General features: G+C 41.8%; 1 protein-coding gene across 4 annotated transcripts in view; it reads left to right on the top strand.

Annotated features, from left to right (window-relative positions):
- The window catches only part of stim1a (stromal interaction molecule 1a), a 24,795-nt gene extending 2,012 nt beyond the window's left edge, over positions 1–22,783 (top strand). The window contains exons 3-14 of one of the 4 annotated variants that reach the window (XM_047335549.1): positions 3,238–3,368; positions 5,253–5,367; positions 6,179–6,290; positions 6,712–6,827; positions 9,285–9,462; positions 14,945–15,122; positions 15,917–16,084; positions 16,929–17,029; positions 17,535–17,764; positions 18,626–18,706; positions 19,166–19,568; positions 20,000–22,783. In XM_047335549.1, the coding sequence (XP_047191505.1) occupies positions 3,238–3,368; positions 5,253–5,367; positions 6,179–6,290; positions 6,712–6,827; positions 9,285–9,462; positions 14,945–15,122; positions 15,917–16,084; positions 16,929–17,029; positions 17,535–17,764; positions 18,626–18,706; positions 19,166–19,568; positions 20,000–20,510 (2,324 nt within the window). In that variant the 3' untranslated portion in view covers positions 20,511–22,783. The remainder of the gene's footprint in view (positions 1–3,237; positions 3,369–5,252; positions 5,368–6,178; positions 6,291–6,711; positions 6,828–9,284; positions 9,463–14,944; positions 15,123–15,916; positions 16,085–16,928; positions 17,030–17,534; positions 17,765–18,625; positions 18,707–19,165; positions 19,569–19,999) is intronic. The other 3 variants (XM_035622416.1, XM_035622417.1, XM_035622418.2) reach the window with 3 other exon arrangements.
- Positions 22,784–22,897: the final 114 nt, after the last annotated feature.

Raw genomic sequence — 22,897 nt, 5'->3', positions numbered from 1 at the left:
ATAAACAATAATATTGTCCTTTTAAGACCAATTTCTGCCACTGATATAATGATGATATAATATAATAGCAGATAGTACACCCATTAAAGGAACAATGAACTTTCAATTCTTAAGAATATCCAGACATCGGCATTGGAATGTCAGTTGTTTTAAATATCCAAAATAAATAAAACATAAATACCAGCTCCGAAAACTGGATGGGATGGTTGGGTTTTAGTTGAGCTTTCAGGTTCGTTGTATCTCCATGTTTCATTGCCACTGTTGTAAAACAAACTGGCTTGTACACTTTAATTGGCTATCCTCTGTCATTAGGCTTAAAGCCAAAATATTACCACACTAGAATATTAATATGGAATGCGTCTTTGAAACCAATTCCCCAAACCTTCTGGCTGGAATTATCCAGTCGTCGTGCAAAAAACACCAACTAAACCACCGTAACCTTGAGTTACTTTATCTTCACCTGTTGCTGCACTCTGTGCAAAGAACCTGCCTGAAAGTGTCGGCCGGGTGCAACAGCGATTGTTGCATACGCGATTCTGTGACGCCAACAAAACCTCTGACATTCAGAGAGCAGGGGAGAGGAAAGAAACTGTGGGTGTTACGGACGGTATTACATCATCACCTACTGGATGTTCCGTGATAGTTCACCCATTGCCAGTTTGTACCCTTCCTGTTTCCCCGTTGTTGTAAACTACCTAAAATTTTAGTTACATTCATTCTTACGTAAACAAATGAGCAATATCGAGGTTTTGCAAAAATGATCGTGGTCATGTCCATATGTTGTTTGATAAGACAGACCTAAGAAGTTTTGTCTGTTTACAAAGCCAGTTGTTCAGTTTTACATTTTAAGATATTTATCTTCACTATATAATTAGCAGAAACAATATGCTGAAAATCCTTTCTGTTCTTCATTGTACTGCTGTGCTGAATAGTGTTGTTAAACAGGTGAGGCATCGTCTAAGTTTCTCACACTCATTTTGTACTTGAAGCAGAGTTTTACTACCAGATGTTGCAACAGTCCGAAGAGGCCACACAGTGTCGGAAAATAATGTATTATTGACAGTGATTTTCAAAGCTTGACAGTTATTTTTAATTGCAAAGGACATAGTAACTGAAGTTATGAAGTGGCAAAGTTTGGGGGGGTGGGGGGGGGTGGTTCTACATCTGCATGCAGGCACACGGAGTGACTTGCCTAACTTTCGCTCTTAAAAAAACAGCAGGAGGACTAGTATGTAAATATCTTATCTTGTGCATCTGGAGGTTTGCAAGCCAAATGAGAAAGAGGGGCAGGTTGGGTGTATGAGTGTTGCAGGTGGGAGGCTTTCACAGGGGTTAACTGTCATTCTTTGTTTAACACAGTGAATGTGAGTGAGTGGGTGAGAGACTAATTGCCTCTTTGGTATGTGGCTTTGCAGGTTCTCAAAACTGAAATGCTTGCATAGTGTGACTCTTCATTTAGCCTTTCCAATGCGGAAGTTCAGGTTGTGCATCCAACCTTCCTTGTTCTGGTTAAGTGTTTTTTTGTGTGGAGAAGGATATTAGGCACAAAAGGCTTCATGGAGACCGTAACTGTTGCAGAGATAAATCTGAGACATGTTTTACTTTCTTATCTCATATAACTCACCCAGTTTGTCAACACATGAAGTGAGTTGTATCGTGGAAGGGGAAATTACACTATTACACAATTCATTTCCACACAATTCAAACCAAATGCTTGCAACTGAATATACACATGTACATGTAGATGAATGTAATTAATGATGAAGTAGTATTTGTCGTGCTACAGTACATTGACCTGAGCTCGGCCATTTTTGAAAGGGGAAAGTGAACGTTATTTTGCCACTACTACACCTCTCTGTTGTGAGGATAATGCAAACGAGACAGAAAGTTTTCTCCCGTCATCAACTAGCAAACAAGAATAATGTACAATCAATCATTTTATTCCATATAACCTCAGTGTTGTGATCAGAAAAGTTCTGTTCAAAATGTATGTAGCAGCTCGTTGTTGGTAAAAAAAACGAGCTCATGTCCGGTTGGGAAGTACAAACCATTCTCTCATGCTGCTGAGCAAAGCCCCCCTCCGTCTTAACCCTCACCTTCCCGTTTTGTGGGTATAATGCAATGAAAGAGACAACATAGCATTCTGTGTTTAACATATGCCTTTTGTATCATCCTGGAAAAGGCCTCATTGAGATTGATGATCTCAGATTTTCTATATTGTCTTGCCTAAAGTAGCATGAAAAACATAGAACATACAGATTTTGTAAAACAAACTTGAAATTAATTGAATAAAACACATTCTTGAGATTTCACTTCAGCCACACAGCTTTGACCTAAAGTGCACCATTCAACTTCCTGTTTGCACAGGTAGCCTGTCCTGTGCTTTCTCACAGCTCCTGGGTGTCTGCAGTACATGACAAACAAGGCTTCCTCTTCGTGGGAGTGGCGACGTTATCACCGATCTGTCACGTAGGAATACTTATCCCTCAGGAAGAGGAGGGAACACAGGGAATACGGGATACAAACCTGATTATTTGATAACATAATTATTTATCAAGGAAACACATACATTTTTGAGTTTGCTACAATTAATTGTGGAGACCAACTCACTGATATCCCTGAATGTTACTGAGGCCTGACTGTAAAAATGCAGAATATACATAAACATGAACAATATTCAAACAAACAAACACAGATTATCTGATTTTAGACATAACACTGAAAAATGAACAATGATGGTAGATTATAAATAATTTGAAGCCAAAGAACTAGAAAAATGTCTCACCTTTACACATTTTCCTTCAGATTTTGGTCTGTGTGTTAGGCCTAAATCATGTTTCTTGGTACCATCTCCACATTGAGTGACAGTCCTTATATAAACAAACAAGGCTTTGTTTGCAGCCAAGAAATTTTACAGTTCAGTTATATTAACAAGTTTTAGAGAGGCAGACTGAGGGCAATCCAACAGGGGACTTTGTATCCTGACTTTTCCGCTAAAGGCGATGAACCTTTGTGGCCATCACATGATCAGTGGACGTTCAGAGAGCCATTGTAGCGTTGACCTGACATGAGTTCTTAAATGACTCGGTCACTTCAATGCGTGATTCAAATGTCTTTTCTTTACAGAGGTTTTTAATCTGTTTTTTCACAAAGAAACACTAATAAAGTTAAATAATGAAGATGTGTTGACCCATGAGTTGCAGCGTTTCCTTAACACCTTCTTGGTTTCTCCACCAGAATTTTGTCGCATCGATGACTCACTGTGCAAGGATGAGAACGGCCTTCTCAGCTTTGAGGCTATTCGCAGTATTCACAAGCAGATGGACGATGACGCAAACGGCAACGTCGACGTGGCCGAGACGGACGGCGTAAGTACTATCCTCAGAATTCAGCATCAATAAGAACCAACGCTTTATCGAAAGGTGTATTCTGGTTTGCACAGACTTAGAGGTGGTCTCAAGTATCATTATTGTAACCCTGTGTCATATGACTTGTCATAGGATTTACTGCTAGGATGGTAAGTTATTCACAGCCCTGTAATGTCGTCAATTTACTCTAATTAACTGGAGGATTTGGTCTGACTGGGCTCCAGTGCCTTTTTTGCTGAAGTTTCAGTGTAACTGGCATAAGTGTTGCAGACTCTGATTCTTCCACACTTGTTAAAAAAATAAAAATAATAATGTGACAAGGAGTATTTGTTTCTCTTTACTCACACTATGGAAGTGGTTTTATTTCCATGCATGAAAAACAGTGTTATGCGCTTGTCTTCTCTTTTCTGTTCAGTGAAGTATGACAGCACAGTTAAAACAGTGACTGCTTATGTCGGTTCACAGCTGTGTAATGCTTACCATAAGTCGGGTCTGTTGCTTCTCAGACATCACTGCTTCCTTGTAGGACGCGGCCTGTAGTCCGTTCAGCTTCCGTCCCGTGCTTCAGTCTAAACTACATGTTGTGGCCCTGAGGAGGCCTCCTCTGGAGCCTCTTTTCCCTTTGGTTCAGTCTGTGGCATGCAGCTCAGGCCAGACCAAAGCAAGCACCGTCATGACTGAATCGGTCCTCTGCTTTTAGAAGAGCCACTTGGTTTACAAATAGCCCCAGGGCAAATAATCAAATGTAGTACAGTGAGCACTCGTATCTGAAGTGACTTGGAGCCCAGAAGTTCAATGAGGAGCACTTTAAGACACGAGTGCTGCTTCTTGTTGTCATACAGTGATTAAATAAAGAGGATAATTGATATCTTTAGAAGATCAAAGTCTCCATCTGGCTTTTAAGAATGATCTTCGGGCCTTGGTCACATCATACAGGTCCATTGAATATAGAGTGTGATATTTCACCTGCAGTACAGACCATCCCTCTACTCTGTAGTGAAATCCTCCCACACAAATCTATCAGCAAAGAAAGGCATCATGATTAATGACTGTCTTACACATATGTTTCATGAGTTGGCTTTTGTGGGGGTGCAAGATGTTGTGTAGGGTCTTTTTTTTTAGACATAGTGACTGAGTTGGCTGATAATATAGTGGGCGACAAATTGTGTGGATCAACTAGTGACTACTACCGCTCATGTGGGTGAGAATGGAATCCAGAGGGCCAATCCTTTTGTACTATTTGCCATGGTGTCTTGTGTATTTTGAAATTTCATAAATTTGGTTAGTCAAATGATCAGCACACGTGTTGTGATGTAGAGTAACTATTAACACGAGGTGAGTGAATAATGAGTGGAAAATCTTAATTATTTCTGAGGTCATGTATGGTTGAGATATTTAGTGTTATATGTTTCTTCCCACGGTGAGTGAAACAAATAAACACATAAGCCACAAGAATTGTATTTCCTTCTTTTGTTGGGGTCATAAAGCTCACACTTGAGAAATGGGTCAGGGTGCTGGCCACAAATCCAAAACCCTCAACAGCAAATTTCTAACAGCAGGTTAAATGTGGTCTTTGTCCTCAACCTGCATACATTTCATCAGCCAACTCTTACTGGGCCAGACTGTCTGTGTTGTTTCAAATGTTAACATAAGCAAGATTTAATTCCTGAATTCGAAGAAGGGGAAAAAAACAACAAGATTTCACTCACTTTCAAATTCATCGTTGCGACAATGGTCACACCAAGCCAACCAAAGTTCTGTATGCTAAGATTGTCTGTAACGGAAGTTGAAATGCAGTTTTTAACAGTTGACATGATCAGTTGACACTTTTACAAGACTGATTTGTTTTTTATAACCACCACAAATGTCCTTGTCATCCTGCAGTTTCTGAGAGAAGATTTAAACTACCATGACCCAAAGGCCAAGCACAACACCTTCCACGGAGATGACCAGTTCATCAGTGTGGAGGACTTGTGGAACACGTGGAGGGGATCTGAAGGTTTTAAGACATAGACGATTAAGCTCTGTTTTTTTCCCGTGAAGGCCAACAGTGACTGCACAAACAGGCCTTTATTTCAAATCTTTTAGTTATTTCTGTGTCTTTGTTGTAGACCATGAATCCTGTTTTGCCCGCTGTGTTCTGCAATGATAGCTCTGCTAATGCCAACTGTTTAAAACTCGACCGCTAATTGTTTAAATTTAAATGAAATGATCCCTGTGACAATAATTTGCCAACCCCAAAGAACAGCGTTATTTCAGATTAAGCCAATAAATCAAGAGTTTTTTCGACTGAAAGTGCGTGTCAGACCTTACCCCCGCCTGACCTTCTCACCCGCCCAACAAAGGACCATGCAGTTGACCAGATGCCACGTGAAGCAAAGTGCAGTGTACTTATCAGTTCCTGCCAGTAGTAGAGTGGACGGACATCATTGAGGCTGTCGGCACAAATTTCACATACGCACTCTCACCTCCTTCTGTCTATCTGTGTGGCTGGGCTATTGTGTTCGCCCTGAGAGCACCTCTCATGAGCTGTGTTTCCTTTCTCTGCGATTCTCCTTTTTTTTTTTCTGCTCATAGTACTGACTTACACTGCATTGCAGTTTCTTCACAAGGCTATGGTGGGTTGGAGCCATAAACCAGGGTTTTTTATTCAAGAGAGCATCACGTTAACACAGACTCACAAACACAATCAATTTGGTCAATTGCTTTGCTCATAGGAACAAAAAAAAAAACCTTCTTAATTGCCTTTTCTAATTGTTTAGGATCACCGTTTTTCTAAAAGCAGTGTCTATTTTTCTATTTCCCCACAGTGTTTAACTGGACAGTGGATGAGGTGGTCGAGTGGCTCATCACCTATGTGGAGCTGCCACAATATGTGGAGGCATTTCGCAAGATGAATTTCAATGGAAGTGTCATGCCAAGGTCAGTGATGATCAACATTTTGTAATTATTCTAGTTTTGTCAAAAAGAAAAATGTGCATCTTTAGCTTGATCACAAGTACATTTCACTTTATATGGGACCGGTAATATTTTTGCCAAGAAATTAGAAATGGAATACTTCAATGAAAGTTTACTCTTAACAACAGTGATGTGACCAAAAAGCAAAAGAAAATGATTTTAAGTTTTATTGTATTTAATTTAATTTCCCATGTCTTTGTATTGCTTCAATTACATGGATACCAGTGTACATTACTAAAGAATAGCCCAATTAGTTTACTATTATATACTATGAATGTACCGCATGTTTATGTAATGTTATATATACCTCAAAATAGATTGCACCCTTTGCGTTTCTTTCCTTGTCCTTGCAAAATAGTACAAATAACTGTCTGTTCTCTCTCAGGCTTGCCGTAAAGAACACCACTCTGACACTGTCTATACTGAAGATTTTGGATCGCAGCCATGTGCAAAAGTTACAGCTGAAATCCTTGGACACTGTGCTGTTTGGAGCCCCCATGAGTATGTGACGTCACTCTTTTTCAAATTTCCGTTGTAGCTCTGTTAATACTCTCTCTTAAAATATCTGCTGAACTACTAACTCAGCAGGTCACCTTGATTCCCTTACCAACATTACCTCACCTACTGTCATTTGCTGCTCTAATTGTTCATCAACCCCTGGAAATGTTGTGGCCAGGTTTTGTTTGCTTTATATCCTTATTTTACTCACTTATTTACTCACCAACGTACTCTTTCATTCACTATACTGTATGTAGGCAACATCCTGTTGCTACATGTATCAGTTTCAAGCTGAGTGTAAAATCACACGGCTCTGTTCCAGACACACCCCCTGCAAGCTGAGACAAATAAACACACCAATCATCCCCTCTCCAGTATCACGGTATCACACATTTTAATCTCTCAGGGTTTCTCAGGTTGTTTTTTTGTGTCTTTTTTTTGTTGTTGTTATTGTTACATTACAACAGTGATCAGGCATGTTTTAGCTGCCATACCTCCGGGAAGTTTTTTTGCACTTTTACCATGACTTAGCAGGGAGCAGGGTATTGTTTTCGTGTGTCTGTGTCTGTGTCTGTCCCATATTAAAATTATTAAAGAACAACTGATGTTCTTAGATGCAGATGAGCGCTGTTTTAGAAGAAAAAAAAATAATTATTACAGCAAGAAAACAGAATTCAATAAACCTTGATAGAAAGCAGGCATTTGCATTAGAGATACAATGCACATGCGATGAGTGTGTAGTGGCCTGTTTCTGACATGTGTCATTGTGGATGTTTTGTTAGTCACACCCAAAGGAAGACATTAGAGAGGGCTGTCTGGCTGTGACAGCCTCTCAAAGTGTTTAGCCGCAGCATTTTAAGACATGCCACAATGGATTGAACCTGATCCAGTGAATGTGTGTAATTATTAGCCCAAGCACATTTGGGTACAGCCATTTCCAGTTTTGTGGTTAATTAAATGTCACGTCATGCTCTCTTGGTATTCTCGGAAGGCAGTGAATGCGACAAATTTCATTGAGGGTATGATTCCTGTTTTCGACAGACAAGTGTTGTGAGGGCAGTCAATAGGTCCATGAGAACGGTCTATCATAAGGGAATACTTTCATATTATCACAGATCAGATTGTTCTCCTAGTTCCTTTCCTTTCAGCATCAGTCCCAATGCAGATCCAAGACAAATATAGCACGTATGCATTTGAGTTACATCTCAATTTGGGAAGTTGTGCTTTTGGTGATTAAGACTGAATTATCTGTATGCACAGTCAAAAGTAGCGGAGTGTAATTTTTGCGTTATTCTTACTTGAGCAGTACAATAAGGAAGGGACACAAGCAGCGTTTTTACTGTCCTGAAGATTTACTTTCTCAGTTCTGGGTTGTTACTATGACACAATAGCAGGAGCAGCTGGCCCAAGATCCTTGACTCTGATGAACCTGTGTTAGTTCTGGGCTATATAAGCAAGTCTACAAGAATATACACTGGCCTCCTAAAAGATCATTTAGCACAAGCTGGAGACATGTTGACGTGCCTTTACCACACGGAGGGTTCATTTGGAGAGAGAGATGTGTGCTGTGGGGTGAAATTTAGGTTCCTGCGTCATGTGTGATTTGACTTATCTCTTTCCCGGCAGCAGCTAGTTGATACAGGAAGATGTTTGTGAAGAACTGTGTTTTGTCACCCTGATGTTGATTAAAGAGAAAGTCACCATTGCCAATTCATTTTAATCCTAATTTTACTTCCTTTTTGTCTCACTCCAGGAAGTAGAAGTCATGTTTTTGACATCTCTCTCCTGCACACCCCTTTGCAGGTTTTGCAATAAAAGTTTGCCTCATTGTGTAGCTTGGCTGAAATTCAGCTTTTGTTTCAGTTGCTGCATGGCAATTCTCTCCTGCCTCATTAAACAGACTTTTTAAAACTCAGACTTGATTGTGGGTTTAATTATAAGATGGCCTTGGTAAAAACTCTCCTCACTAGTGCGTTGAACAGAATCTAAACTAAGGCTTGTTACAGAAGGAGTAGCTGCTTTCTAGCTGCTGTGACTTTCAACAGTTATGAATTCTTTACAATGACATGGCAATATACTGGCACCTAATTCCTAGTTGTTCAGAATTATTACAGCTAGGACTTGGGTCTTGAGCTGGCATTCTTTGGGTTTGTGTGCATGTTTTTATTGGTAACCAGACTGAAATAGGCTGTGTTAAGCTGGCTTTATCGTGGTCTTTCGCTCTAGACCCCTCTCACCGCAACCCGGACTGCTGTTATTGACTCGTCTATTTGTGTCACCCCGCGACACTTGCAGTATGAGGCTGCATTCAAGAGCGAGCTTCAGACCACATCCTGGTGACGCTCGCTCATTTTCAAGCAGCTTCATCTTGTTTCCTTGATATGTTTCCTGGCTGATATACAATTTTGATGTTTATTTCTTTACCCAAGCTTACATCTATATTTTTTCCATTTCTCACAGTGAATAGACACAACCACTTGAAGGACTTCATGCTGGTAGTGTCAATAGTCATAGGCATGGGTGGTTGCTGGTTCGCCTACATCCAGAATCGCTACTCAAAGGACCACATGAAGAAGATGATGAAAGACCTGGAGGGCCTGCAGAGAGCTGAGCAGAGTCTGCACGACCTACAACAGAAGTGAGGGTTGTTCCCACCACTCAACACAACAAACTGTGTTATACTTTATGCCAAAAAAAGTATTGTATACACATTATTTTTCTTTATATCCCCAATTAGACTGTATCGTTTTTTTAATATTCACATTAGATTTGTTGAACGTCAAGCAAATTAGTTTTTTCTCCTGCACTCCCTTTAACTGACTTTGATTACGTTTTTTTCCACCATTGACACTGACATTTTTTTAATCAAGTGTATAATGTGTAAATCTATAAGACTAATTAATTAATCACAATTAACTGAGATACTTCTGACAGACACAACAGCCGTCTTGTTAGATGATTTTCTAAACCAAAGCCTGGCTTAAAAATGAATAAGGATTTATTGCGAAACAGTGCCCATGCTCTTTTCCCTTAAGCTTTTATTTCACAAAATCTGTTATAATTTCTTCTGTTATTAGCTGGTGTTACTTCAAAGGGTGCAGCTTGCAGGAAACCCTGTCAGTCTGATTGATTTGACAATGTAAAATATATGTGATTAATTGTTAGGAATTTGTCTGCTGTTGTTCTCAATCTTGTATATATTTCCACAGTCATAACTCTGTGTATATGGGATCCTTCAAAAGTTATGACAGAGCCACACAGTTCTAAAACAGGAAGCGAAAGACTGTTGGTTCATGAAAGGTGATTCATTGCACTGAAATTGACTCTTTACTTAAACAAGTGAAATTGAGTTTATCCATTAGACTAGATTAAAAACGTTTAAAACACGTTTTATATATTATAGCTACAGTATTTGTTCAGGGAAACGTGTGATTTATAGAGATTATGTGCACATGCTTTTAGAGGTGGAATGGTATTTAAGCCAGTCTGATAACTCGCAGCTCAGGAGGAGTCATTCCCTGCTTTCAAGACATGACCCGAAAGAGCTGTATGTGTGAATGCAAACGTCTGCTTTAGTTGAACCGGACATTAAACGGAATCAACCCCTCCATCATCATTGTGCAAAATCGGTGTAATGTCCAAGTGAACCAATGTGTGAACAGAGCAGGTAATGGCCCAAAAATGATCAGCGGGCGAGTGGGCGTATTGATGACGCTCTACCCAGGCACCACCTCTCCCCTCTATGAAACTGAATATTACCAGTAGGTGAGAACTCGTCTCACACGGACAATCTCTGGTTTGAGCTGTGTATGCGAAATGGAAAATCCAGACAAAGTCCAGACCTGATTCTCCGGAAATTGTTCAGAGTTAATATGTGATAACGGCTCAAATAAGAAAGATACGCTGTCGCTTTTAACTATCTCTCCGAGTGGTCATTGTGCACGTAAATACAAAATGAAATCACAGATCAGCCAGTCTTAAACTTCTGTGTACGTCAATTTTGTCAGATGATATCCCATGCAGAATGGCTGCTCTGCAGTGCAGAGCAGCCATTTGGAAATGACTGTTGGGGGACATGTATATTTAGATGGCCGTGTTTCAGTCACTGCTTCATATTTGTTCCATTGTCTGACAGCAACAGAAAAAACATGGGGACGGGTTTTCCTGGGGATGCGGCACACAGAGTATGAACACGCGTACACAGAACACTCTTAAAGAACGGGGTTGGCGTATTGTGTGTATATATATAGTATCCTACACAACACGCGCAGGGTGTGTATCGCCCCTCCAATGCTGTTCATTGGTCTCGTGCTGCTGCTCCTTCACGGAGAAGGTGCTTTGAACACTAGAGCAGCTTCAGGACTCACTGGAGGGATCACATATTTTGGTGATCCTGCAGGAGTGGCCGCAGAAGACTCCTTGAGAAATACATAATTGGGATCCAAAGCTTGTGCTTTTGCCACCTTAAGAACTCAAACTTGAAAACATATGAATAATTAACTGGAGGATGATAAAAGACTTGAATCAACACTAATCTTTTGAATATGTGGTCTAAAAGTCCCAAAAATAATGTCCGGACTTTGCTGACTCAATGATTAAAGGTTTTGAAATGAAGTGTTTTAAAATGAAGGATCCAAACGGAGCCGAATGCAAAAAGATCTTGAAAGTATCATGACGAACTAAAGTTTATAACACAAATCTTACTGTTTTCATCCTGTTATTGCCCCAAGGAATGCTTGGAATGTGCCTTTAACCATGCACCATATCCTCCTATTCCTTTAAAGGATACTCAAACATAGTTTCACCTCAAATACAGGTCAGATTTTTCTTTTTTTCAGCTTCTGAAAGGATAAGGCATTACCAAGGTTCATGGCTGGTGCCGTCAAATCTTTAAGTAGGGATGAAAGGACTTTTTAGGGTTTTGCTCCTAGTGGTTTTCACGTGTAGTTTTAAGTATTTTTTCAAGAAATTAGGTTATTGGGAGAGTATGACATGAAAAGATTCTGTTCTTATTTCATTGCTCTGGACCACAAATACATTGTGAAGCATTCAGAAATTTGTGAAGTTGCAGCTTTTTTGGTATTGAAAGTTTGCATAAGCGGATTCTTGTCATAGATGTTTTTTGGAGGAAAGGGAAAACAAATAAATATTTTGTAAAATGACAGTTGGTGGTCAGTATGAGCTTGTTGTAGCATTATGTTTTTCATTGGAAACATCATCTTTACCATCATAATCTGTCCATTAGTTTGTATTATTTCTACAGTTGAAATTGACCTGAGGTTGAGCGTAAAGGAAATTTCCGAGTGGCCTATATGGATTAAGTGTTTAAGCTCTGGAGATGTCATGTATTGATCGATTGAAAATCAGGGAGAGGCTCAGTCCCATTCACTTTCCAGAGTAAGGAGCAATGACAGGCGTCGCCACATGACGGCATAACATTCCTGGCTTGATGCTTGACAATGAACAGAGAAGTGATAGACAGTTTTTTGTTTTTTTTTAAATCTTGAGTTTCTGTTTTTTGTGGCACCTGTCTGTGTGCGGAGACAGGTTTTGGATGGCTGGTATGCTTTGATGAACAGTGAAAGACTGTCGTTCTACATTAACACCTCATCCTTTTGCATTGTTGTTCGCATCATGGCTTCTGTGAATGTATATTTTATATAATGAATATGAGGTGCACCTCTTTGTTTGAGTAGCACAATAAGGCAGTGGAAAGTATTTCAGCCAACGACTGCTCGGTGAAGTCAAACTGTCCCTCTGATAAACTGCCAGGTCAGTGGCTGTCTTGCCTCCGTAGCTTTATACTTTGATCAGTTGTGAAAACACACCTGCCAACTTTAACTTTGAAGCGAGCTCTGACATGTCTCTCTTGCTAAGCTTATTGCTCATGCTTAAATCTCCTCTGTATCAAGCCAGAGAGCCAATGATAAACCTTAGAAGGTTGTACAGTATGCTGTTTGAATACTCAAACTTACCATTGGCTTCTTTTAAGACCTTATTAGTTGTTTGGGGTAGAGCTCTGCTGCTGCTGCTTCACATGCAGAACCTGGAACAGGGCAGACATCACATCATATCTCATATTCCATAGTTCTGTGATGTATGATTTATCTGCACTAATTCAATAAAATTGTGCAACCACATTCAAATGTAAAAAAAAGAGAGAAAACACAAACAAACCAAATATATTATGCCTGTTTCTCATAAAGTAGAATGTCCCATTAAGCATAATTGGTAAAAATGCCTATTCATTCGTGATGATTTGCTGTAGAATTCCTTTCAGCGTTGGTGTTTAGCATCAAACTTTTCTGAATTGTATTTCCTGTATACACAGATGGGATTTGATTGATTCAAATGTCATAATTTCTGCCCATTGTTACCTTCCCTTATCAGTTCCCTTAACGATTCCTGATCAGTTTCCTGTGAGGGATACAAAGTCGGCCTGCACAGGCTAGGAGCGTGAGTTTTTGCTGTAGCGGGTCAGTAGGGAAGTAGTTGCACACATGCAAAGAGTTTCAAATACATGTCATTCTTGGAATTAAAGTATTGTTGCGTAGAAATGTGTCAGCGCATTGAAATTTAATTACGACATTGCATTACATAACATTACAACATTACAAGCACCACCTCATCATCTTCCTCTTCCGTGTCTTGCAATACGCAAGTGTCAGAAAAAGTTGCTGGCACTAAAAAGAGGAATTGATGAGCTCGGTGGCTTGTGTTTCCAGTGGTTCAGATAGTCTGTCACTGCTTCTTGATTCCCGTTCCCTGCTCCTGTGTGGCAGCCGGGACAGCCGAGCACTGTGGCGGTGGAAGGGAGATGTGATTAGCAGGAAAAGACTTGCCTCTCTTACAGTACGTGCTTTAGGCGGTGGGGGAGAGAGAGAGAGGTATGTTCTGTCTGTGGCTGTGCATTTGCCCCTGATCCCTGCTGCCAGCTGCTCTCTTTCCACACCTTCAAGCAGATCCCGTGGTGGTATCAAGTAGCCTTCCCTGTTGGGAGACAGTGGGAGGAGGCTTTGACTAGAGCTGGATTTCCTGGGTGCGTTTTTATGACGTTGTTTCTCGGTCGCCCACATTTGTCCGGCGTGCAGAAAGAAATCTTGGAAAAAGACTGGAGACGAGGATTACGACATTTCATTGTGATAATATGCAATAATATTAGTGTGTAAAAACATGTCTGTTATTCTTTACCTTCTCCTGCAAAGTCTTCAGAGACACTGTGTCTGCGTTCCGTGTGCCCTGCAGCGCATGGCGACTCCTCTCTCTGTAGCCCTGCCAGCGCTTTTGAATCTCTACTAGAGAATGGCAGGGGGTCAGGGTTTAAAGCATTAGCAGCACTGCCCACCAGCCACATTTTCCATAGCTAAATGTCTGGATCAACTTTCATTCCTCTGCCCTTCTCTGCTCCCTCTGCCTTCGTGTTTGGCCTGGCAGGAGGAGAGTACTGCTCCCTAATGACTGAAAGAGAGCATTACTCTCTGCCCTTTGTCCGTAAGAAAAACATTAAGAGGCTCAAAACTGAAATTCGGGGACTACACTGTTAAGACTTCCTGCGATTGATTAGCCAGATCAGGGACAGCTTGGGTAGAAGCCCTTATTTCCATTTTACCTATTGTAAAAATAATAGCATTTGTGTCTAAGCACAAATGATTATGTCATCATCACTGTCAAGCCCCTCTAATAAAAGTAGACTGTTTTAAGAGGGGAGTCTAAAAATATCCTACGCACAAACCAACATATATATGTTCTGGAGACTACAGGAGAATTGTGGACCACACTGTGCACTCCACTGTTCTAAAGTTACACGGCAGCTGTTCCCATTCTTGGCTCTGCTCCCTCTGATGTCAGTTTATTGTGAGCTGCCTAGCAGCTGACCGTGACTCTTGTTTTATACATGTCAGCCATTGTTTCCGGTGATGCATGACAAATGCAAGTCCTGCATTCCATACATTCATGGCCCTCACATGCTTACTGTACACGTCACGACAGACTATGACACTGGCACCTACTACTCTACGTTTCTTTGTTTAGCCTTAATATGGAGCCATTTCTTTCTTTCTTCTAAGGGAAAACTGAAGTCGAGAAATAATTTGTTTCTTTGTTCCTCTCCTCGTCCCAAGGCTGCAGATCGCCCAGGAAGAGCACCGCACTGTCGAGGTGGAGAAGGTGAACCTGGAGCAGAAAATGAGGGATGAGATCAATGCAGCCAAGCAGGAGGCCCATCGGTTAAGAGAGCTGCGTGAGGGCACCGAGAACGAACTGAGTCGCCAGAAGTACGCAGAAGAAGAGCTAGTGCAGGTACTGGCTCAGAGAGAAGTGGGATTTAAACATGGAGTTTGTTGTTTTTCATTTAAAAGAAATCAGTACAAAGAAGAAGCTCTGTAAATGAGTGAATAGTGGTTGTATAAGCTTCAAATGTGGCAAAAGCACAGTATGTTTTGGTCCATCAGTCTTGCAATAGTATAAATACACCCACTGAAGTCTTTGTCCATTGGTAATTCAGCAGGAACAGCACAGCCCACACAAGGAAGTAAAACACAGGAGTATTCACTTGAAGGGCTATCACACTGATCCAATTTAGACACTTGTGTCACATGTTTTTTTGTTTCCACACAGCGATAAATTGGAAAAATTGCAAGGTTTGCAAGATTCGCTGTCGTTGCACAACACTTTGACTTTCATGTTCAGTGATCTGTGGAGAGGCCTGTTCACCACTTAGTTAAACTTGCTTATCACCACCAGCCCTTAACTAAACACATGGTCCAATGTTATCTTTGACATTTGGAGTCTGTCGGCTTCACACATGCGAGTCTATTCTAAAGACGTTATGTAAGACAGTAAGATAGTAAATCAGGAAAAAGAAAAATCTACAAATTGGGTATTTGCTGACGACTATCAAAGTAGTCAAATATCTTTTTGAAAAGGGTATTTGTGACTTTTCTTTAATATTTAATATTGTCTGCAGGAATAAAAAATATCTGAAAATGCTCCAAACAAAAATAACAATCATTGCCAAGGATATGTGTTTCGATAATGTGCGTGTGTCGTCTTTGTGTGTTAAACTGTCGGCTAATGTGTGACATTTGTTGCAGGTGCGCATGGCATTGAGGAAAGCTGAAAAGGAACTGGAGTCCCGCAGCAGCTGGTCGCCACCGGAGTCTCTGCAGAAGTGGCTGCAGCTCACCCACGAGGTGGAAGTGCAGTACTACAACATCAAGAAGCAAAACGCTGAACGGCAGCTCCTGGTAGCCAAGGAAGGGGTGAGCATGTCAAAACAAGTTTGTCAATAACAGACCTTTTTCACTATTATAGTGGCTTTGGCTTCTTTCATTGGATCCTTCTGCAACAACATTATGTAGGTTTGAGTTAATCGCACATTTACATTTCTGATTTAAAGCTTTTTAAAAGAAATTACACAACGTTATCTCGCTTAATCTCTCAGACTTCCTGTTTCCTGTTCTCCTCTGCATGCTGCTTATGTGGTAAAACCTGCCTGGTGTTTGTTCAGGACTCACTGGGAGCTGTGGTACTTACTCCACTCTGTTGATCTCCCACCTCCTCTGTTGTCTGCGGAGTTCTTGTACACACAACTATTTGAAGCATTTGCATTTTTGTGGCTTTTTGTTTCTTTTCTCTGAACTTTTGAGCCGCACCTTCTTCTTTTTTTTACTTTGTAATTCATTTAAAGTGATACAGCAACAGTCCACTGCTGGCTGCCTCATTAAAGGATTAAAATATGAACACATAAATAGTAAGTGAGTGTGCGGAGCCAAGGGACTGATCCAAACGTAGATGGATGGGGAGGGAGACATGGGGAGAGATGACAGTCACCCCCAAAAAAAGAAAATGGACTGTGTGACCTATTAAACATGAGTGCCACTCCTGATGTATTTATCATTTTATTTTTTCTCCTGGTTCTCCCGATGGCTGCTCAGAGATTGAAACAATGACGTAATCTTGATTGTAGTCTTATTTTTTTTATGCTCTTGAATACTCACTGCACTGTTGTACCTGGGAACACACACACACATGCATATGCATATTAGACGCGGGTGTATAATGTCAATACAGCTGAGATAAATATTTGGTCACTTGTTTGCACAGGCAGAGAAGATAAAGAAAAAGAGGACCACTCTCTTCGGGACTTTCCATGTGGCTCACAGCTCCTCCCTGGATGATGTGGATCACAAAATACTGGCAGCAAAGTAAGTCAAAGTCATTAAACTTTTGAAAAGCTGTCGAAACAGTGCCTTCATATTATATATATATATATATATATATATATATATAAAATTAAGTGACTTGGAGTTTACTCACTAATGTCAGCAGATGAAATCATGGTCTCAAACTCGACTCTAATTGAAAGTCAGAGAGAAGAACTTAAGAAATGATTTTAACTTTTCTAGGGTGTGAGCACTTCTCATATGAAAAGCTAAGCTATTCCAGAGATTCATCTCTATTTTTGAGCCCAGATCTCGGGACATCCCGAAGCACCAGGTTGGTCAAACTCAGTGCCCTGGGTGGAGTTTGAAGGTGCAATCGTTCAGCTAAATAAAGTGGTAGTGGCCCATTTAAATTCTTAAGAACAAGCAATGAACTCGTAAAATCAATCCTGAATTTCCCAGGAAGCCAGTGGAGAGGCCAGTACTTCAATGAGTACAATTAGTCAGTTTTCTTAACGTATTTCCACTTTCGCCTCATCTTCCTCAGACAAGCCCTGGGTGAGGTGACGGCTGCATTGCGGGAGAGGCTTCATCGCTGGCAGCAGATAGAGATCCTCACGGGGTTCACCATCGTCAACAACCCCGGCCTGCCCTCGCTGGCCTCGGCCCTCAACCTCGACTCCAGCTACACAGGCGGCAGAGCGACGCCCCAGCACTTCATCATGTCCGACGACATGGACGACTTGGACGAGGATATCGTGCCCGCAACTCTGCAATGTAAGGGTTCGTCCGAATCTGTCGGCTATTCAATGGGGTTTAGCAAACGGACCCCTAAACACTGAAAGACCCTGGTTGTGAAACCCCAAAATCTGCCCGCATGAGAATTTGGACCTTTTATGCAACGATAACATGAATTTATCCTTGTGCTATCCCTGGTGATTTAGGTTGTGAGGGTCATATGCCTCTGAATGAGTGTTGTTTTACATTTGTATAAAGTGTACCATGTAAAGTCACATAATTGTCTTGCTCTTTGACACACCCTTCCAGTTGAATGCTTTTTTGTTATTTGTTCTCATTTTTGGATAATAGTGAAGACTCCTGTGATTTTTTTTCCTCTGGAACATGAACTGTCATGGAAACTAAAAAATATATATACTTCTTCATGAGTACATGTGTCCGTGCTGACCTATGTGAAGTGGTTGTGTTCTAAAATATGTTCCACAAACCGTTTGAATCTACTTTTGGTCAAACAAAAGTGTTACTAGCAATCAGTGCCCAGTTTAAATCTATTATTTCGGTCGACTATGAGCTATGTCGAAGAGGCTCGTCAAATCCGAATTCCTGGAATTACTCATCTCGCACATCATTATCTAACCGATAAAACCAACACATCTCTGACGACCATAACGCTCTGTTGCCATCTTGTTATCGACTTTATATTTAACTCATCATTATGCCACATATTCCGTTTGAGTTTGACTAACTCCAGCGAACGTTGTGCGCCGAGTCCTTCTGCGGCTGCAATTGTGAGTAAGTCTTTTAATCAACATTAATTGCACTGCCTATTTCACTCCCCACTCTCCCTCCACCGCCTTCTTGCGTTTGGCTCCCACTGCTGCCTCGTCCGCCTCACTGCAGATGGCACCCGACTGTTGGAGCGGCGAGCCAGTGACCTGTGGCCCATCGGTTTAGACTGGCAGCCCTTGAGGAAACATCCTGGTTGGCCATTTATTAATGCCCCGAGTTCAGTCCTCAGTCTGACATCCCCACCTCTCCCCTTGACTTACGAACACCCACACAAAAAGCTATAATACGTTTTGATTGGCAGCTGAAAGGAAAAGCAAATCTACTCTACTACTGCGTTCATCTAAAAACACACCCGACCTTTCCTTAGTCGCTTGCTTGCCACTGTTGCTCCCTCCTCGTAATCTTGTCACCTCCCAGATCACCCCTGATTTCTCCCCATTATGATTTGTGTCCTCCTTTCATGAATGAGCTAGTTATTGTCATCATTTCATCAGTTTAAATCTTAGCTTGTAACTATCACAATGCGCAATGCCAATTAACATCCTGAGGAATGTATCTTTCCACTTATTTCCTGCTCGGTCTCCCTCTTTCGTCCGACCTGACCTCATTTTAGTAGTAGTCGATAATGCTGTTGTCTTTTTTTGCCCACAGCTCCCAGTATGATGTCACTGCGCCAACGCCACATTGACCCCCAGCTGGCCATGGGCTCCCAGAGGTTGGTAGAGAGTTGCCTGTTGGGGGGGCAGCAGGGAGAGCGATCCCCGTACCCATCCAGGTCTCGTGCTGCGCTCATTCAGTCCCGTAGCCAGTCGTTTGGGCAGCTCGAGTGTCTCCCTCTGCCCCCTCTCTCCTCCGCTGTGTCTCATCCCTCCATCACCTGTGCCTTCAACCCTCAGTCCCTGTCCTCCTCTTCCTCCTGCTTACCCAGCTCTGTGGGTGTAGCCCCTCATTCCTCCCATTTGTATCACGCCTCTTTCCAGCCCATGGACCCCATTCCTGATTTCACCTTCTCCGATGTCTCCAAAGGGCACTCCTCGTGCGGCGACAGCCTCGGGTACCCGTCTCCTCCCAGTTTTCCACAAACACATCGCATGTGTTTTTGTGTTGTTTTAACCATTTTCTGTTGTTTTGTTTTTTTTTAACACATACCGATTCAAGGCACTTTTTCCTTCATTTCTTTTTAACTCTGAGAACATTTTGTCGTGCTCTCTTCAGTTTTTATTTTTCTTCCACATCATTGCACCTGATGACATCACAGGATCGATGCATTCACTCTTTTCCCAACCCGTCTCAGTGTTCCTTGTGTTGTTTGCCTGCACAACTAACAAGTGTGGAGTTCCAGTGTCCAGGCCGTGCCCAGTCCGTCCATGGCTTTGCAGGCATAGTTTAGATGCACCCCAGCATGCAATGCTTGAACTTTCAACTGATTAGTTTTTTTTCATCTTTCTAACATTCTTGTTTTATTTTATTTTTTTAATCCCACAGGGACCTTAATCGTTCTGACTCCGACTCCTCGCTGTCCCTCTCCCAAGTTGGTGATCGCCTGTCCGCCTACAGCTCCAAAGGCTACCTAATCAAGCCCACCTCTCTCATGCACAGTCTGTCCGGCCGCGCAGAGGATGCCGTCTCACTGCACGGCCACACCCCCAACGGAGGAAACCGCATCCACGAGGGCAATCCCACCGAGGCCGTCGCCGACAGCCCCTTGCTCATGAAGAAGGTGTGCGGCGTGGACGAGTCGCCCAGCCTTGGGGAGATCAACAGCCTGTCCGAGTCGTCCCGCTCCCTCAGCCCCAACTCCACTGAACCGGACACGCCATCCCCTACAGGAGGGCAACTGGGGGCCGCGGGGCCAAAGGTTAACAGCCGCATCCCTCAGCTGTCCTCCAAGAAGAGCCCTCTGGAGGAGGACAGCGGCTCAACGGGAGAAGAAACGGATTCCACGGCCAGCCGCAAGAAACACACCTTCAAGATCTTCAAGAAGCAGAAGAAATAAGGGCTACAAGAACTGCAGGCTGATCAAAGCTGTATGACCGTATTCCTCTGGTCTGTTTTTGGAAAAGGGAAGAAAAAAAAAAGTTTTTAAAGTTTTGGGGGTTCATTAATGATGGCATCGTCTGTTGCATCTTTCTGTGGGTACAACTCCTGCCTAGGGAAACTGTTGGAGCGAGCAGCTGTTACCTTTCATCTGCGTCGTCTGGTCAATGTTGAATCTGTGGGGAACGGGTAGATTTGTATATTGGAATGTAAAGTATAATTTATTCTGCAGGAAATCGTGCCAGTGTCAAAGGGAAACTGGTCTCCCAGTTGGTTTTCCTTCCTTGCTCTACAATCTATAACATTTAGCATGTCCTCACCTTCGTTTGACCGATACGCGAATGCTCTTAGTGTTTGCTTGGTTCTTGTCGTCAAACCTGCTTTCGACAACTCTCGATGTTTCTTTTATTACTACTTAACCACCCAAACCTACAGATCCAAAGTGAATGCGCACTCCTCTCTTTTCACCCAGTACTTTGTTTTTATTGATGGTAACGAGTCTTTCCGTATTTTGTTGTCTTCTTCTTGGCAGAGCAGATGAAACCTTCCGGACTCTTTCAGCTTCCTATAACTACAGAAGTGCAGTCATAGAAAACTTGGACTGGTATATTCTCAGTGTTCACTTTTGTTATGAATGGTGTAATAATAACTTGCAGCCGTGGATCGCACCCATGTCCACGATGACATTGTCTACAAGACAAAGTTGGACAAGAGGTAAATCTCCCTACAAAGTTACAGAAGGACCATCAAATTGCGGCGTCAGACATTTTGTTTTAGGGTTTTTAATATTTAGGGTTGAGTACGTGAGTGAGTGAGAGAAATGCTTTGCTGAAATGTGCAGCTTTTAAAACAATGCCAAGGGTAACCACTGAGCTTTGGTTTTCACCGTGGGGTCCAGGCTCTTCTATATATTTATTTGTATGAGTGTTTGAATTTCCTATTCATGACGTCCAGCTTGGACGAAGGGTATCCTTTTGTCATTGGGCAGAAATGTTACCAAAAACAGAATTACCAAAATGTTTAATATAACACGTAAGATGAAAAACAAGAAATTCATCAAAGACCTTAACGTAGAATTATTGAAGCATATTTTTAAGCACAACTATTCTTAGTTGACAGTTTTCTTTTGTTTTCAAGTTGATCCTCCTGACAGACAAATGGAATGCAACCATTCCCACTGAAAGTTCATTTGATTAAGTTCAATTTTGATTTTGGCTCCTGCTCTCCTGTGTCTTGTCGATTCTGTTTTTAACGATTCTTCAGGTGGAAGATGAAATCTTCACCACAGATTGTCAGTGGCTGACGGGGCGCTGGTAAGGGCTAAAACTACAGGGCAAAAAAACCCCAAAACAGTTGGTTTGTGTGGATTATGAATTATGAAGCTCTCTGTAAGTTAAACAAGTTATAAAGGCAGAACACATATAATGTCAATGTGCCAAATCACTGTTTCTGCCAGTGGCCTTGTATTTGCGTTGTGTGAGCCTCCTTTACACAAGACGGGCAACCACGTGACTCGTGTCCTGTAGTTGAAACGCTGAATGTCCGAGCGGATTCCGTCCGTCACGGTATCACCAGTACAGTATGTTTACATTTGTTACAGGTCACAACCCTGCCACCAGATTGACCGCGGCAGAGAAACGTTGTGCCACTTTTAATAGCGACGGCCTCTCGTGAGCACAGATCTATGCATCGTTAGTTGTAGGTGATGACTCGAGTAGAACGGACACCAGTAGACTTAGGGTGCTCCTGATCGACGAACAACCAAAAAAAGTGCTGCAAGAGACATCGGCCTCCCCCAGCCTCGTTATGTAACCGTTGGTTTGGATGTACAAGACATGTCTGAATATTTAAACTTACAAACCACGTGAGGGAGGAAAAGAAACAACTTCTTAATGGTACTTTTTAAAAAGTGTTGTTTGAACCTCTTTTGCACGATAAATGCCATCTGAATGTGAGTGTGTGTCCGTCTGCACCCGGTACAATGCACTGTAATGTTGATGCATGTCAACTGCTGTAACAAAACCTATATTGGGATCGAAAGAGTGGGTCACCTTAAGCTCTTCACTCCCCGTCCTTACTTTGACTTTTTCCTCTCTCTTCATTTTCAGCTTCTATTTAATGAATACATTGCAGTATATTTGTACAGAGAAAATGATACATTTTGCATCTTCTGTGATGGTCTACACTTTTATGGAACTCCTGCATGATAGCAATAAACTATTTTGAATGAAAGTTGAGCTGGATTTTCGTCGGTGTTGCACCACATCACACCCCGCACAACAAAGGTTTTCAAACAATGTTTCTCAAATGTGGCAGTGTGTATAATAAGCTTGCAACAAATTGTAT

This window comes from Scophthalmus maximus, chromosome 11 (genome assembly GCF_022379125.1).
Source record: "Scophthalmus maximus strain ysfricsl-2021 chromosome 11, ASM2237912v1, whole genome shotgun sequence".
Lineage (NCBI taxonomy): Eukaryota > Metazoa > Chordata > Actinopteri > Pleuronectiformes > Scophthalmidae > Scophthalmus > Scophthalmus maximus.
Note: the sequence above shows the minus strand (reverse complement) of the source record. Positions and strands in the feature narration are given on the sequence as shown.